Here is a 17816-nt window from a genome sequence, read left to right as displayed (position 1 = left end):
TCTAAAAGCATTCCATGTTGTGATTTTTGTTCAATCAAATTGCCTGCTTAGTAACGCCTGGTGCTGTACAGCACTCAAAAGCCTTTTAATGACAAACTAATGCTGAATTTGTCACTTCCAATGGCAAGTTCAACCTTGGAAACTCACATAGAGCCCATACTTTTATAAAGAGTCTAGAGTTCTGAGATGTTCCCGTCAAAATGCTCATCTAAATGATACTCTAATGTGCATTTCTTCTGCCATCTAGAGCTGTGGCATTGCTGTGGAATTCTGCAGCCACGTGACGAGAGCATTCACTGTTAGTACTAAAGGCAGTAGAGTGGAGCGTGCAGAAGAAGCTCTGTCTCACATGGGCAGTTCAGTAAGTATCTGTCTACTGTATAGAGGGGAAAAGGAGTAGCTAAGTTGGAACTTTATGACTTGAGGATATTGACATAGTCTAAAGATTGCCTTGCTTCTTTATATATAAACTTATCAAAATTGCTGAAGATTCAACCTAAGCTTCTACAAGTAATAGGATTGATCAAGACCTGATTAACTTTATATTAGCCTGACATTAATACTACCTAGCATTAGAGAACAAAGCTAAAAGTTTGAGCTGAACTAGTAGAGTAATTGAGTTGTCCCACTGAAGTTGTATGTACTTCTCTACCAAATGCTTGGAGGTGACTGGGATGGGTCCTGAATAGGGGATGGCATTGGAGCTTTGAGAACAAGCAGACTACTGTTGTCTCAGGTAGTTTTAAGATAGCAACCTGGGTGTGGTTGGAACGAGTTGTTCTAGTGCTGGATATACTTGACCCAGGAAAGGAACTTCCCTGAAATGTGAGTCATTCAAGTTCAAGTAATGGCTGTATTTAGTATATAACTGCCTGAAGTCAAAATCAAACTAGAATGGTTGGGCTGCACAGATTATACCAGCTTGGCGCTATATTGAACCAAGCCTGTAGCATCAAGTTAGGGGTTAGGGGGTGGATGCTTCTGTTGAGTAGGGCTTTTAGTTCTAAAGATTAACAGGGAAGCTGGCACACTGTATCTGGGAACCTCAAATGACATAAGCATTTTCAGCAAAAACTGTTGTTTTCATATGTAAGTGATAACTGCTTTTTAATCAACAGGTCTTCAGTGGAATCACACTAACCAAGTTTGGAGGAATTGTAGTACTGGCTTTTTCCAAGTCTCAGATCTTCAAGATATTCTACTTCAGGATGTATCTAGCTATGGTTCTGCTGGGAGCAACGCATGGACTAATATTTCTTCCAGTTCTGCTTAGTTACATAGGTAAGATCTAACAGTGTACTCTAAAGTGCACTTAAAACAAACATATAGCAACCTATAGATACTTTCCTCTCACTAAATGAAAAGGATTGCACAATTAAAAGGCAGTACTTGAATCTGCCTCTGTCATGCACACAGACAGATCCTTTAGATTAAGAGGACCGACTGGCAGTATGCTGTTACAGTCATGTTAAACTGAAGCAACCAGTCTGTACAGTGTGCTTGCTCTGCACCACTGGTAATGGGGTTGTCTGCTTAGGCACATATGGCACAACTGTCAAACTTGGCAACAGGATGATGGGGGAAGCTACAAACCTGCTGTGGGAAGTGGTTCCATTTGTGAGTGATCTCATGTCACCATTGGGAAAACCTAAATGCTGTCTTCCTTGAATCTGGAAGCTCGTGTGTATGACTTTTTAACTCTCCCTCAGTAAGTCCAGCAAATGCTTGTCAGTCTTGTTAGCTATTGCTCTTGCTGCAGCTATTACCAGCTGAACACAAGCATTCAGCTGAAGACTTCTCAGTGGTAAGCTGAACAAAGAGGACTGAGGCCACAGACAGTTCCTGTGGGCAGCTGCTGACTGATATGCTGTAATGTTGAGACTTTACAATGATGCTGTTTTCTTTTGCTCAGGTCCATCAGTAAATAAAGCTAAAACTCGTGCTGCGCAGGAGAGGTCTAGAGGCACAGAACGAGAGAGACTCCTCTACTTCTAGTTTTTAACAGTGTTCAGTGGACTCTATGAACTGTGGCTTAGGCCCAACTCCTCTTAAGAACTGAAGCTCAGCAGCGTTCTATGACTATCACACTGTAAGCACCACCTGACTTGACTCCTGCACACATTCAACTAGGAGATAGCAGCTGCAGCTTTGGACACGGCTTTAAACTCAGGAAATGCTACGTGTGGCTCATGTAACAGTATTACTAAACCTAGATGTGTTAAGATTACTAAAACACTTCTGTTTTCAAGAGGTTGCGTCTCTTCTAGATACTTAAACCAGCTGCATTGCAAGTTGAACAGCTGTTTTGTATGAGAATGGACTGCTCAACCACTGACACTAATTTTAAATGCAGGTCAATGCAATTTTTGTCTCTATTTTTAGGGGGGAAGCCATCACAAGTTGTAATATTTTTTAGTACAATTTGCCAAAATGTCTTGTATATACTTTATTATAAAATAGCAATTTTGTAGTTCAAAAATCTACTTAAATGCAATAAATTAAGTTTATACATTCCAATGGGAGAGGCTTTCAGAACGTCGTGGGCTTCATAAGAGCTTGTTCTCCAAACACTTGTTTGAAGAAGGTGACGTGTTCCTCACAGTGCTCACCTAAGAGAGAAGAATAAAGCTAACATTAACAGGGGAATGGAGAAACTGAGAAGCAAGACAGCACAGCTTGAGTTGTCTTGTGGTAAAGCAGGTGTCCCATCCAGTTCCCAGATGTAAGCAGCAGACCTGTGCCCACGCAAGGTCTCTAGTCTCCAGGTTCAAGATGCTGAAATTGAATTCTGAGCCTAGCAGCTAACTCACGATTAACAAGATGTTGCTGGGACAGGCAGTTTTGCTTAGGTTTTAAAGCGAGAGGAATTGTAGCATAAACCAGGCCTTGCATGTCACAGTTCTGTTTGCACAGCTTGATCACGGTTCTGTTTGCACAGCTTGAATCATCCGTGTAGCTTCTTATTGCTTACCTGGTGTGAAACTTGGGTTGCCCCGTAATCGCTGATTTCTTTGCTCAAAGAATCTGAAAATAGTGTAGAAAAGCATCTCATCATCTGCTTGTTTTGCCGCGTCAAGGAATTTGCGGGCTGAAATGCTGTCATGTCCTCCAATACCCCTGATGAATCGCAAGGCAGCCAAAACTTGGTGTTTGGACAACAGAACTTCCACTATTTCATCATTTGCCGTGGAGAGTCTCTGTAAAATCAATCACAGCTCTAAGACTATGTTTCTAACAGATGAGTTAGATGCCAGCTTGTCACTTGAAGCTCAGTCAGGTAAGTCTAAGCCACACGTGACATGGAGATACTACAGTCTGAGATGCTTACTTTTAACATGTCCAGAGAGAGCTGATGTGCAGGAGGGTAAATGCTTTCCAGGGACAGCAATAGACAAGCCTAGAGCAAAAAGGGGAACAACACTGAAATTCCGAAGACTCCTCACCTCCATCACTGGCTTTTGGAAGCAACTTGCCTTACATACCAGAGGCTTCGAGTCACTGAGCACGTGATACTGCAGAAACTGATGGAGGGTGTAGAACAAGTTGTGTTGAACGAGGGTTTTGATGACCAGCTCATACAAGTAGTGCTGTGAATACAGGAAGACCGCCATCAAACGCGTGTCTCAGTACCAGTCTTCAGGTGTAGAAGGTGGGATTATGTCACAGGATTTAACACGTGACTAAGACTTGTTTGAAACTTCAAACAGCTTCAGAAAGAGAGGTGGTATAGTGGTGCTTCATGCATGTAAATGCTTTACCTGAACTGCAATCTGGAACTGGTTAAGAGAGCGAATGTATTCCATCAAGACAGCTATAGTGAACTTGTGAGGTGCTTCCTGGACAAGAGAAGAAGTATTAGCAGGAAAAGCCAGGGAAGTACAACCTACTGACAAGTTCTGCCCTCACCCAGATCAGGAAACAAGATCCTGCATGTAGTCTCACAGCAAACCTAGCAGAAGGTTTTATTTCCATCACAATTAACTTACCTTCTTCTCTGTAAATACAGATAAAACATGGGTGTACATGTCAGACTGGTCAATAACTGCCTGAGTGCGGACTGGCCGTTTCAGGAGTGGATTACTTCTGCTCTGGCCTGCTTCTACCACCTACAAGGAGAAAAGAAGTTAAGAATGCAGTATTTTTAGGAGTACAGTTGTGGTTAAATCTTGCCTACACTGAGTGTTTGCAATTGTAGCTCCCAGCTGAAAACATGTTTTGTTATTGAGAGAATTTGTATCCGTGAATTCACATCACTGGGTGCACTCTGTTCACAGCATGGACCTCTAAATTTAAAATAGCTTTTAAGCAACAGCTGTAGCTACTGCTGTGTATTTCAAATCTAGGAGATGAGCAGCCTTACTATATTGATGCAGGCCCACACCCTTAGTAGGATTTCAGCATAAGGTTGTACTACGTGAGTAGAATGTGCTCATTTGCCAGGAGTAATTCTGACAAAAAAGTGCTGCATATATTTTACTAATCTGTAGTAATAGTCTGTAGCTATTAAAATAGTCTCAAGATTCAAAGCTGCTTTTAGAACCCCTGCCCGATTTTAATATATGCTTGGGTCTGTAACTCGCCTTACTGGAGATGAACTGTGCAGCTCCTACTGTAGCAGAGTGTAGAACAAAGCTGTTATCCCCAAGCAGGGGACAACCTGCACCTTGCATAAGACTTTACTACTGCAAGCTTGAGGCTGCCTGGGACCGATCTGAGGGTAGGTCTGACTTTCCTAACTCACGAGCAGGTATTTTGGCTCTGCAATCACATAACCTGAAATTCAAATAGCATTAACCCTATATCTGTAAGCTGCTGTAGCTAACATGGTTTACCATTGTATAGCTTTGCTCAGCTTCCAAGTACTTCTTATATTCGTGATTCAGTTTGTCAAAAACAGTTGCAATCACAGGCAGTGATCCCCTTTCTGGCTCACTGAGCACTGAAAAGATAAAAAACAAAAAAAACCTATGAGGAGAAGTAATAAAAGGGGTTTAAAGTTACCTTTCCCAAACGGAGCTCTCTACTCTGTGCTAAACTTCAATGAGAGTTTGTTCAATATCAAATGTATTTTAACTAAACGGGGAGGGGGGAAGCTCAATTATTTAGTGTTGCTAATTGCTCTTTAGAATGATGACTGAAGGTAGTCCCATTATCTGCCATTCCAGAGTTACTTTCAGAGGTGAACCCCAATCGCAGAACAGTCCAGCTAACCTGTACAAGTATTTAGGAGGAGGCAGTGTTGCACATTCTGGATACGTAGACAAAGTGTTTTACACTTACTTTGAGAGCACACAGCTAGGATAACCATCTTGCATTCTTTCCTTTGGAGAAGGAAATCCATTAGTCTTCCTTTATCCAGCAAAAGGTTTACTACAGGCTCAAGTTTCACTTGAAGATTCCAGAGATAACCTTCATTCAAAGGAATAAAATCAATTTATGACCTCAGATAATACAGTTTAGATATCCCCATTTTCCATTTCAAAGGAGAACACACACAGCATGTTTGCCTAACTCAGTTCTAGAGCAGCGTTACCCCTGGAAAGATTTTAGTAAGGAAACGTTCATCCCCAGTTACCGCTGTGAAGGGCGGTCACTTTACCAGGTACAGCTGCTTAGGCCTTCTGTGTACTAAAGCTATAAAGCTGGAGGTTATAAACTCTGTAGGACAGAGGTAAGGTTTTGTTATCGTAACGCCACCTGAGCTCCGTTGTGGATTTATGATAGAAAATAATGCTGATCGCTGTCATTGTTTGGGTTGCTGAGCTGTGTACACACGGTCAAGGTCTCTCCTATTTCTCACACTGCTCTGACAGCACATAAGCTGAGGCTGCACAGGAGGGAGGGATCAGAGCAAGGGAGGGCAGCTGGCCCAAACTGACCAAAGGCATATCCCATACCCTGTGTCATGCTCAGCCATCAAAGCGGGGGGAGGAGAAAAGGAGGAGGAAGTGGGGACAGTCAGGGCTATGATATTTGTCTTCTCAAGTAAACATTTCCCATGCTTTTCCTAAAAATGCAATGGTGATGTTCTTGTTTTGCTCAGCTTGCACCTGCAGCTTTTGCTTTCACTACTGAACTGAATCTCAACCCCCAAGTTTTCTCACTTCAACACTGAGTCACTTTCCCATCCAGCTGGGGAACGGCTACCTGGGTTCATGCTGAGGTTAAACCACCTCTATGACCCCCCAGTTTACACTGAATTACAATAGAGTCAGACAGCTCACCTTCACTTGCACTGATGATGATATCAGGTTGAAAGACAATCCATGATGATGAATCTAATTATTAAGGTTCAATACCTTTCTTAACATTGATTCAGAACCACTGCTACTACGTTCAGTCACTGCACTAAAACAGAATTGGTTAACATACTTTCATTTACTGCCACAGCTGTACCTTTGCAAAGTCTTGAACCATCCCTTTGGAACTGTATTTGCTTTAATCTTTTCAGTATCTTACCCTGACATCTCTTACTGCTTCGCTATCTTAGGATATTGAATGCAGTATCCTTCATAGGAGCCTTTGCTATTTCCTCTTGAAGTGGTAGTTAGGCTTAATCGCTAAAGCTGGATTTAGCTCGTCAAGATCTCAAGTGCTGTCTTCTTCCAGGTGTGGAATGCAACTGCCATTTTAAGAGTATTTAAAGGATACAGAGTTTACAGGGAACAGGAGACTGGCTTGTCACAGAGGCTGGAACTGCAGAAAAATTAACAGCAGTTAAGAACAGCAGTACTTGGCAGCTCTTCTGTGCTACCAAACTACAAGCCCTGCACTTACACATCTAACAGTCCTACAGCATGCAGGCAGGAAAAGAAGTTATGTCTAGCTCTGCAGCTAAATATCTATAAAGAAAACTCGCTCGGCTGTAGCAGAAAGCAAAGATCTTTTAAAAAAGGCTTTTCTTTTTCCAAGCAAGTGAAATAATTCCCAATGAAGTATTCCATCTCTTAATACTGTGATTCCAAATGCAGAGGCTCGTATTTGCTTTATTTATGTATGTCATCATTTTTACTCCTTCAAAAAGCAAGGCTGCTTCTGCACTTTAATACAAACCTTTACCTCCAGGTTCAGCGCAGATACATTTAGTGACTTCAAAATTCAGATGCTGAAGAGTTTTTAAGGTACTGTCACCCCTATAGAAGACTTTTTCTTCTATACAGATGCTAGTAGAACTATGCTAGGACTGTTTCCAGCTAACATTTACTTTCAAGCTGGAAAATTATCTGCAACACATTTAGCACAGGAGGGGAGAAAGGCAAAGAAAGAAACTAAATATTGACATCCGAGCATTATTAGTAGCACTGACTCTAAGCTTGGACTGTCAGCCTTAGTTAAAGCTTAGGCCATAGGTCTGTGAAGTGCTTTGGAGTACACACCTTTTATAGCTGTGCTTAATGTGGAAGCTAAGAGGTACACAGCCAGCCTGCACAGCAACAGAGACTGAAAGGTCTTTGCTTTAACGCTTTCTGTAGTGTTAAACTATGGTAAATGTGCAGCTACAATAACAACTCCTACTTTTCTGTATAGACACAGATTTGGGACAAGAGTTTCTGCTCAGTTCCTTGTTATCTTCTTCCCTCCCTCGTTCTTTCCTAAATAGGTACAGTGGCAGTAAGCACTGTGGTATATCAGCTGTTGCATTGCAGTCTTGCTAACAGAACATTTGTATATTTATTACACAGTAGTTCTACCTGCTACGGGTACTTGATAGGGTTGTATTGACCGAGGCGGAAGAACAAACTGATGGATGGTAGTGGACCCATCAAAATCGCCTCTTAGCTTGATGTCAAATATGACTGAAGTCTGAAATTGAGAAGAAAAATTAGTTTTCACAAACATGAGTTCCCACTCATTTATTTACGTGTATTCTGATCGTTGTTCATGTTTCTATCTCGTGCTCTCCATGTGAATTTCACTGCTTCCTCACACTGAGGAAAATTCTATACCTTCCTGTGATACCCTCATGCTTGCACCACTCAGTCTGGTTCAACTTATCTCATCAGCATCTTCACCCAGTGTGGGTATCATTCTTAGGGAGAGCTTTGCATGGTGGAAATCAGCACTGATGTCAGTGCCAAAGAGACACAGTTAATTTGGCAGCCACCTACTCAGTGTGGCATTCGTTTCCTGTGTTCATACGGTCACGTCAATAGCCTGAGTGAAATGATGGAGAATTAGAGTTTACACTTGTGGGTTTACACTAATACAGTTCAATTATAATGCATACTAATGCTACATCAACTAGTCAGCCTAGCGATTTACACTAACCCAGTTCTTGAAGGAGCAGAGAAGATAATTCCAGAAGCCAAAGCCTTTCCATGCATTAAGCACAAAGCACTACTTAGACTTCCCACTGCTCAAGCTGGGCTATAGAGGCTGTGGACAAGTAAGTTTTACCTATACAAGCACATGCCTAAGGTCACACGTGTTCTTGAAAGTCTGCACAGATCTGGGCCTTCATATAAAAGAGCTGAAGCTTTTGTCCTATAAACTGATCATTCCAATTATTGTGATACAAGAAGTTCCTAGGATAAATAATTAAGTATCCACGTTATCTTTCTATGCTGCCTTAAAAAGCATACAGAGTGCAGCAGCAGAGTATCGCAGTAAAGTAATAAGAAATAAAAAGTACAAAAGAAACAGGCATTAGAAAAAGCCCCAGTGTTACCTACAACAAGGCAAAAGGATGCATTTGACTCTCTTAGCCTTACATTTGTTCTTCCTGTAAGTACTCTGGCTTTTGGCAAAGCTAACCCCACACAGAAGTATTCTCCAGAACTGACAGGTAGAGCTATTAAAATCTGTCCGTAACTTCTGAAAGTAAGACAAGAAAATGTAAGTAAATCAGACCTCAGTATCCTGATGATGTACTACCACCAAGTTATCCACAACGTTTAGGGCAAACTTTCCTGTTCTGTTCAGCTTTAAGATGTGTGTCTTCTTACAGGAGCCTTCTCTATGGAAACAGAGAAGAGCTGCTCAGTACACCCATTTAAAATAGAAAAGCAGAAGTCTCTTAGGCACGTGTGAGGTGTCACTCACGTTCTTCTCTCACCTTGGCAAGTGATAGAGGACTACTTCTGCTCCCGTACTATTGGAAGTCCTTGAGTGATGCCTCAGATAGAGAACGTAAAGCTGCCCATATCTAGTGAGACAACAGCATTAAAACATTATTTAAAATAAAGAGTGGTGAGAACGAGATGTCCTTTTAAAGCACAGGCTGAAAGCTTACTCTACCAGAATATTAAAACCACGTTTTATCCTAGATGAAAAGGTGTGAGACTACCTAAATCAAGCAATTAATTAAAAGTGAAACACTAAAACACGATATGATAAATCACAGCGTGCAGCCTAACGCTCATGCGCATCAGACATCCAAGGGCAACTTTACCAGCACATCAGTTCAGATATTAAACATTCAAGATATCTGTCCAAACCAGAAACAATTTCATGTAAGAGATCTCAGCTTTTCCTCCCCACTGTTCCTCAAGGGAGTCATTTAGACTTTGCTCGAGGCGGTAACTGAAGCTCCCTGAAGCAGCAGTACCGCTAAGAGGAAAAACAAATGCAACCCTGACTTCAGCATCCCCCAGCTGTCACCATTTCCCACAGAACAAGAAGGCTTGGCTAGTCAGATACGTACATTGTAGCCATAGCAATATCTCTTTCGGAAAGGCTGAGCTTGGAGGACTTGGGTGCTGCAGGAAGCTCTATTTCAAATTTTGAGAGCTTCGACATCGTCCCACTCTGTTGGAAAAACAACAACACAGAAATCCACTGTTAAGATGCCAAACTGGAAGGCCTGGGCCAACCCTTAACCGAATGTTATGTTAACAGCACCCCCGTGAGGTGAAGAGTGGTAATAGTCATAAAGAAAAAAAGACTGACACTTCTCCACAGGATACTTCTACTATTTCAACTTCAGCTTCAGTTAGCAAAGCATTTTAATGAAGTCAATCCAAATCTGTATGCTAACCCCATTTAAATTGGCCTGGAGATCTCAAACATAAGTTCTCCCACTTCCTCTCTCACAGCAAAACACGCAGTCCAGAACTTAAACAAATGCTACCGGGAAGGGGAAAGAGTCAGTAATTCTTACTAGTTACAGTCTACTTTCATTCCTGCTAAATCCAGAACGTGCATTACAGTGACAGAACGTCCCTGTTCCCATGCAATGTTTGCTCTCCCCCCTTTTCTTGTGGAATCTAAGCACAATTTCAGAGTTGCCAAAGCCCCGAGACTTTACTGAGCTCCACTCTTCAGCATAAGGTGTAAACACCTTAGGGTTGTTAGAGTTAGGGTAGTATGGTTAGGTTGCAGTTGGACGTGATGACCTTTAAGGTCTTTTCCAACCTGAGCAATTCTATGAACGCTACAGAAATTTCTCCTTTACCAGAGGTATATTTTCAATTATTTTAGTACAGTACTTCCTCAGAAACCATTACAGATCACCTCCTGAACACAGAATAAGTTCCTTAGCTACACCCTGGCACACACAGTATTAAGGAGAGGAAAGCACGACGTGAGTCCTTACAAAGAAAGCAGTGGGAAGAGGTTCTGCTGAGACACCTCAGAGAGCACCATTTCAGGACCCAGTAGAGACTATAAGAGATCAGTGCAAACCTGGAAACCCATCTGAATGTTTCTTTTAACAGCATTTCCTTGGACTACAGGGAAAACATCCTAAGCCCTTAAAAGAAGCAAAACAAAGCCCATAGTTCTGGCCTTCATTTTGCTAAATCACGTTACTGTACCATTAACTTAAAACAGATTCTAATTTTCACTGCTTTGTTTTTCCAAGCCAAAAGGACAAATATTTTTACTGTAACCTTAAGCGTTGTCCACAGGGAAGAGCACCAAGAGAAATAAATAGTGCTTCATAAGCACTCACATATGGAGAGTTACAGTTACAATCACAAGGGAAGGACCCTTAGTTTTTTCTTACTCATCACTACGGAGTGTAAATGCATATACTAGAAATAATAAATATCTTTCAAGGTATCTTTTTTCATATAAGTGTATGAGTTGTCAAGCATTACATCATTCACTCCCTCTTTCTCAAGACCAGCTGTCCAACATTAGCTGAGCACGCCTCTTTCCAAAGGGGTCGTGAGATAGAAGTGACAATTGTAAGCCATTCGCTGTGAACTAGCTTACAGATTCTTGCTTTGTCTCCTTTGCTTATCGTCATTAAGAGATGTGAACTCACGCAGCCCTCTTGGAAGAAATTCAGGAAAGCAATAGAATATCTGAGCGAAGGAGCAGCCTTACAAAGGAAGCACATAAAATGGAAAAAGCTTGGAATGCAATAATTTACCTTGAAATAGAACGGCTGCAGGACATTGCCAAGGACAGTGGTTGACAAAAGAATAACAGAGCTCTCTGGACAGTACATGTACCAGTTGACGTTGATACTCTGATTCTTCAGAAGTTTTAAACTTCGTTTCTCTGGTAATACCTGGAAGCACAAGATGCTACCATTATATTACTCCTGGATTCCAACAGCGTAAGTAGCACACAGCTATGGAGGAAGTTCACAATATCCCTTATCACGAATGCCAGAAGGGGCTGTTTATTCATCAGAGTTCTCCAAAAACACAGGCAAAGGTAATGAAACACAGAGGAGCTCAGACAAAGGGCTGATATCAAAAGGAAGCTGCCAATATGCAGAAGGATAATCGCTACCTTAATCAACGTTTGTTCTCTGCTACGTTTTTGAGCACGCACAAATCCCTCCCACTGCTGATGTGCTTTGCATGAAGTAGTACCTCACAATGAATGTATATATTCCTTTCCACACAAGTCAAGAGCATCTCTTCATATGGAGTTCTCAACGCTTAATTCAGTACTCCTTCATCTTTGGATCTTTGTTAGCTGTGCTAAATAACTTGTTAAGTTTCCCCCGGCCCCCAAAAAAGTATTCATCGCAGTCTAAATAGAAGAGCAGAACAACAACAACAAAAGACATACCTTTTCTGAACTTGAGAGCTAGAAGAGCAGAATTCAGAGATACTGGCAAAAGTACATCTGTCCTACAGGAGTTATTTGTATTACCTGATAGAATTCAATTCCTTGATCTGTGATGAAAACAATTTCGGTAGAGCTTGTCCAGCAGAATCCTAGAATATTGGCATTCTTCATCTTTTAACAAACAAGCAAACAAACAATCTTTTACTTGGGAAATTAACTATTCAGATAAGCTAACATTATTAAATGAACATGAGATCAAAGGCTATTTGGCTATCCAGCCCCTGGAGTTAATGCATTTGGCAGCTAAATTCCCTGTATGCATCTGAAACTTTTGTAGAAGACTCCCAAAACGGCTCATGAACACAACTGCCACACTGCATCAATTTTGGTAGCTCGTAAGATTTACACGCTTATTATACAGCCTGTTTGATTTCTACCCCCTGAACACAACCGAGCTTTCTGGTTCAAACCATCCTGACCAGTTCAGCCAATTCCTGGCAAGAAAAGCCTGTTCCTTCCAAGCAATGAGAAACAAAGTGGAAATACTTCCCATGACCTCACTCAGAACTCTACCACAAATGTTTTGCTAGAACAGTTCACTTAAATGCACAATCCCAAACAGTGAACCAGAGAGGGAGTCCACGGGAATTAAAGAATCTTCACAAATGGCAATGTTTAAAAAAATTAAATTAGCCTTACGTTACCCCAAACTCTGACTTCTCTTCATTAAAGATTGGGAAGTACCAAACAAAGACAATGATACACTAACCATTAAAAATTACCTAACAGTGTGTAAACTACTAACAGTTTACTATCACCCATCAGTGAAATCCGGGCAAGAGATCCCAATTAACATATCAGACATCAGCAGAACTACTGTTGGCTGTTTGTTCAGAATCAGCACTCATCTCCTCCCCGGACCTCAACATTTGTTGCCCCCACAGCATTTCCAGTCCCTTCCAGGAAAGAATTAAAGTGCCTGATTCACAAAGAGTGTTTTTGTGGTATTGTCATCTGTTGGTTTACCTCAATTTACATCAACAGCAGTGACTGCACCTCGTTTATTCCACAGTAGTGTTTTGGAAGGTATCTCCTTAGTTCTCTCAGACAACAGAGGCCACCAGCGTAACTAGCATTAGAGTTTCACCCCCAGCATATGAGCTTTGGAGGTTTACTTCACTTACCTTACATTCCTGTGTATATTCTATCTGAGCGCTGTCTGGAATAAAATTCAAGAAATCCTGCAACAATACACATGGAGCACATTCACCATTACTAAGCATTGGATATTACAGATACAAGATAACACATATTAGCTAACCAAATAATTTCAGGTAAGATAAGCAGAACTAAGCTTGACTTACTACATTCTACTTCACCACAGCCAGAATTTTTTTTTGTAGCTGTCAGCTCCACCCACCCCACCTTTCTTAAGCGATGACACTCACGCAACAATAATGTTGCTTGGCAGCTGCTCAGCCCCAGGGTTAGGGAAGAATTTTCACTACAGCTGCTGACAGCCAACAGAACTCTCTCTCTTCTCAGAGGCCCCTACTCTGATACTTGAAGTACCAGAGCTTCAGCTCCAATGCCCTCCCTGCCTGCAGGGTGTAGGAGTCTTACCACACTCTTTGATGTTCTCTGCACAGCGAGTATCTTGTTTCCCAAGGAAAACTTGATGCACTTCACTTCCCCTTTGTCTTCCATTCTATGGAGGAAGTATAAGAAGTTATGGAAATACTGTCTAAAATAGTCTGTTACAGAATTCTGTAATACACCCTCTAAAAGAGGATGAGAGGAAATAAAGCGTAATATTCAAGCCCGTGTTCTCAATTCAGTCCTAATGCTTCCAAGTCCTGTAACACTCACTGACATCCACTCATCAGCTCCTTTATGACCAGCACTGCTGCTAATGGACCCAAATCCACTCGCTTCCCCACTAGGATACATCCCCTAGAGGTATTTCTGAAGTCAAAGGGCAGAGTGAGGCTGTTTTCACACCATTAGGAAAACAGTATAAATATAAAGCAATTCTTACCAAACCAGAGTTAGTACAATTGGCACGACTGAGGGAATTTTACTTCCAGTGTGCACTACTAAGTCCACACAAACAGAGAGCTGCACAGGCAGGCAGACAAGTTGTGGAACCCTCTGGAGCTCACTGAGTAATTTCATCTCTACCAGGATTTGAGATAAGGGAGTCAGATAAAGCAGCCAGAACTGGCAACTTTCAGGACGGGGCCCAAAAAATACCTGACATCACAGTAAACAAATTGCTTCAAACATATCTGGGTTTAAGCAGCTTTTCATTAACAAACGGACAGCAAAGGACAAAGAGCTATCCCTTTTAGCACAGGTATTTATAGAACAGTTATCTAGAGATAAAACACTGCTGTCAGATTCTGTAGAGGAAAACAAAAAACAAACAGGAAAAAAAAAAAAAAACCTTCCAGCAAGAAATGTAAAATGTAAAAGAAAGCAAAGTAGATTAAAAAAGAAGCAGAAATCACTAAATCCACTATTAGAAAATACTGTGCTTGAATCGCAGGCATGAAATTTGGAAGCCTTGGGTTCCCTCTACTTTAAAGTTGACTTCATGTTGACTTGGTAAACCGGATCCTTGGAAAAGTCACAGCTGCTGGAGGAATCACAAGGTTGAATCCCCACACTCTCACATTTATAGCATGTTTCATAGAATCATAGAATCGCTAAGGTTGGAAAAGACCCACAGGATCATTCAGTCCAACCATTCGCCCATCGCCAATGGTTGCCATTAAACCATGTCCCTCAACACAACGTCCAGACGTTAAACATCTCCAGGCTCGGTGACTCCACCACCTCTCTGGGCAGCCCATTCCAGTGCCTGACCACCCTTTCAGAGAAGCAGTATTTCCTAACGTCCAGCCTGAACCTTCCCTGGCGCAGCTTGAAGCCATTCCCTCTAGTCCTATCACTAGTCACACGAGAGAAGAGGCCGACCCCCAGCACACTACAACCTCCCTTCAGGTAGTTATAGAGAGCAATAAGGTCTTCCCTGAGCCTTCTCTTCTTTAGACTGAACAATCCCAGCTCCTTCAGGTGCTCCTCATAAGGCCTGTGCTCCAGATCCGTCACCAGCCTTGTTGCCCTCCTCTGGACAATGTTTTAATGAAATACTGCTGTTATAGGAAGAGCCACAGCTTAATGACTTTCAGAAGACTACAGAGTCACAAGAGAAAAGCACGCCAGCTTAACTGCAAGAAGATTAAGTCTGCTCACAACTACTCACATGTTCTATGCCAGAGACGCAGTAATAGATGAGGGCTAAGCGTCACATAATGTTATGACTGCAGAATACCGCCCTCAGACAACAAAGGCGAAGATGCCTTACCTGAATGAAATGGAGTTTCTATCCTCCAAACCTTTAACAACAACTCCTGTAGCTCCACCAGATCGAACAGCAAAAACCTATTAATAAAATAAATATATATTAACAACAACAACAACAAAATCAATTCTTTCCTCTGAAAATTCAAGTTCATAATAATACTTGAACCACCAGCAAGATAAAATAGTAGAAGTTGTATCGCCTTTTTTGGTTTGCTCTGTATATTCTTATTTTCCTAATTCAGGCATTAGTAGAAACATCTGAGACATGAGATAAGCCCGTAAGCACTGCTTCAGGAAAACAGCTCAGGGACCAGGAAGTGAAGAGGTACAACTCACTGACTCAGAAAGTTTATCGTGTCAGAACACATTCTTAGATAGGAAGAGCTCAACAGTAACCCACGGTTTTGCCTGTACGTAAGATGTTTCAGCTGACTTGCATTAATCATCTCAAGAATTCCTTATTATAACTACACATATGTTTATATGAAGCCTACTAGAGAAGTTATGCTGTTAGAGAATTGGGAAGTCACACAGAAGCAGCAGACACACAGATCAGGTCTCAGACTAATCAATACATTGTTTTGCTAATGCCCAATGCTAGCGGTGCAGTAAGCTCAAGCAGGAATACAGACTTCAAGGCTATAAACTGCACGCAAATCCTTAGCCTTGGCAAATTCTGATTTGAAATACTCTTAATATTGATGCTGATAGAAAACTAAGGCAATTTTCTCTTAACCTCTGTGATGGAAAGACAGCAAGGACTGATATCTCAGCAGGGTTTCCACAAGGGGAAACCACCACTGAAATTGCTGGCTGGAGAGGATTTAGAGGCACACTGGTAATTAAACCACTTTAGACTACCAAGAAACTGTGCAGAAGTAGATTTACAATTGAAAATAACTTTCGAGTGAGCTCTAAACAACCAGATTCTGTGCAGCTTTACCACATCCACACGAGGATACAATGCCTCCAAACAAGCACGTGTAAGCGCCCATATTTCAACCAGTCCTCAAAATAAAAGGAAAGGAGTGAGATTTGTAAAGGACACCAATCTCTCTAAATGCTCAACAGCAGCATGACACAAATGCCAGAAATACTCTCTCTCTCTCTTCAAATGTGATCACAGAATCACAGGGGTTGGAAGGGACCTTTGGGATCATCTAGTCCAAGCGCCCTGCAGAGCAGGCTCCCTACAGCAGGTTTCACAGGAAAGCATCCAGACAAGTCTTGAGTATCTCCAGAGAAGGAGATTCCACAAACTGCCACTTCTATGGGGAAGAAAGCATGAACGCTTCAATGCCGTGAATGCTGTACAGCATGGTTACAGAAGCCAGACAGCTGATGGCACCCACATCAATCCAAGCACCGTGACATCCCCTGTAGCCAGGCTGAGCTGACTACACAGAATCCCACAGGGGTATTAATGAGAAAGGCATTTCAAAGAGCTAATGCTGAGAAATGTAAAACAAATGCATCTGTTCTGTTCAGAGCCGAGAATAAAGCCACAGATACCGTTATTTATTAACACACTGAGCTCTACAAATAGAAAAATTCAGTTTATTTACTGACGCTGCAGACCTCCAGAAGGACCTCGTGACAGTGACAGCAGGGACAACAACAAGGCAGGTGACATCCAGCACAACAAATGTATACAGGCGCATTTGGGAAAGGCTCAGCGGCTCATGCAGTGAGGTGACAGGTGCCACGCAGCCCTCCAGCAGCACACTGTCACACCGTGCCAGAGCCACGAGAGCAGGATGATGAGCCAAATGCTTAGCACGCAGAACCCGAGAATAGCTTGGCTTGGAAGGGACCTTAAAGCCCACCCATCTTCAGCTACCTGGTGGGTGGGCAGGGCTGCCACCCCTCAGCTCAGCTGCCCAGGGCCCCATCCAACTTGGCCTCGAGCACCTCCAGGGATGGGGCACCACAGCTTCTCCGGGCAGCCGTGCCAGCGCCTCGCAAGTGAAGAAAAACGAAGCGCAGAGCCTGGTAGGCGAAGAGAGCCGCAGGGAAGCAGCCCCGCGGCCTGCTCAGGCCCGCAGCGGGAAGGCTCAGGGCCCCAGGGACGAGCAGAGCCCACAGAGCCGCGGGCCACCGCCAGCACCCGCCGGCCGCTGCCTCTGGCCCCAGAGCCGCCGGCGCCCGGAAGGCGGAGGCCCTCTCTGAGGCAAAGCCGGCGCCGCACCCACCTGCTTGTTGGCCTCATCAAAGAAGACGCAGTTGACGGGGTTGGCCTTCTCGAAGTGCACGGGCCGCGCGCACAGCGCCAGGTAGCAGCCATCCTCGCCGCCGCCGCCGCCGCCGCCATCATCTCCTCCTCCTCCTCCTCCTCCTCCTCCCGCTCCCTCCGGCGGCGCCGCTTCCTCTCCCGGCGGCGGCGCCTCGCGGCTCATGGCGACAGCGGCGGCTCGCGGCGCCAACGGTGCCCAACGCACCTCCCGGCAGCGGCCGCTTCCTGTTTACACTCCCTCCTC

The 17816-nt window shown here is 43.0% G+C and overlaps 2 protein-coding genes across 6 annotated transcripts in view; one reads left to right on the top strand and one right to left on the bottom strand.

The window, feature by feature from the left end:
* NPC1 (NPC intracellular cholesterol transporter 1) overlaps window positions 1–2517 on the top strand; it is a 26028-nt gene extending 23511 nt beyond the window's left edge. For all 5 annotated transcript variants that reach the window (XM_419162.8, XM_040688235.2, XM_004939784.5 and 2 more), the window contains 3 exons: window positions 248–361; window positions 1119–1281; window positions 1913–2517. In XM_419162.8, coding sequence (XP_419162.4) covers window positions 248–361; window positions 1119–1281; window positions 1913–1995 — 360 coding nt within the window. In that variant the 3' untranslated portion in view covers window positions 1996–2517. The remainder of the gene's footprint in view (window positions 1–247; window positions 362–1118; window positions 1282–1912) is intronic.
* Window positions 2432–17816, bottom strand: C18orf8 (C18orf8 homolog). The gene is made up of 20 exons (XM_419161.8): window positions 17532–17816; window positions 15341–15417; window positions 13594–13678; window positions 13155–13211; window positions 12055–12141; window positions 11318–11458; window positions 9644–9747; window positions 9056–9145; window positions 8851–8956; window positions 7692–7803; window positions 6652–6696; window positions 6225–6278; window positions 5281–5409; window positions 4833–4939; window positions 3987–4106; window positions 3759–3836; window positions 3483–3587; window positions 3329–3397; window positions 2972–3197; window positions 2432–2609 (listed from the first exon to the last, which is right to left on the bottom strand). Exons 1-20 carry the CDS (start codon window positions 17733–17735, stop codon window positions 2530–2532), a joined length of 2076 nt encoding a protein of 691 aa, XP_419161.5. The 5' UTR covers window positions 17736–17816; the 3' UTR covers window positions 2432–2529.

This window comes from Gallus gallus, chromosome 2 (genome assembly GCF_016699485.2).
Source record: "Gallus gallus isolate bGalGal1 chromosome 2, bGalGal1.mat.broiler.GRCg7b, whole genome shotgun sequence".
Classification (NCBI taxonomy): domain Eukaryota; kingdom Metazoa; phylum Chordata; class Aves; order Galliformes; family Phasianidae; genus Gallus; species Gallus gallus.
This window is presented reverse-complemented; position numbering and strand designations above follow the sequence as displayed.

Bases quoted from the DNA above. Each gene is read 5' to 3' on its own strand.
- C18orf8 (XM_419161.8), bottom strand. From the start codon at position 17,735: ATGAGCCGCGAGGCGCCGCCGCCGGGAGAGGAAGCGGCGCCGCCGGAG. The intron at 6,279-6,651 runs GTATCCTTTAAA...CTTAATAATTAG, and splicing joins TCCTGTTCCCTGTAAACTCT to ATTCATCATCATGGATTGTC. The intron at 3,198-3,328 runs GTAAGCATCTCA...TTGATTTTACAG, and splicing joins TCTCTCTGGACATGTTAAAA to AGACTCTCCACGGCAAATGA.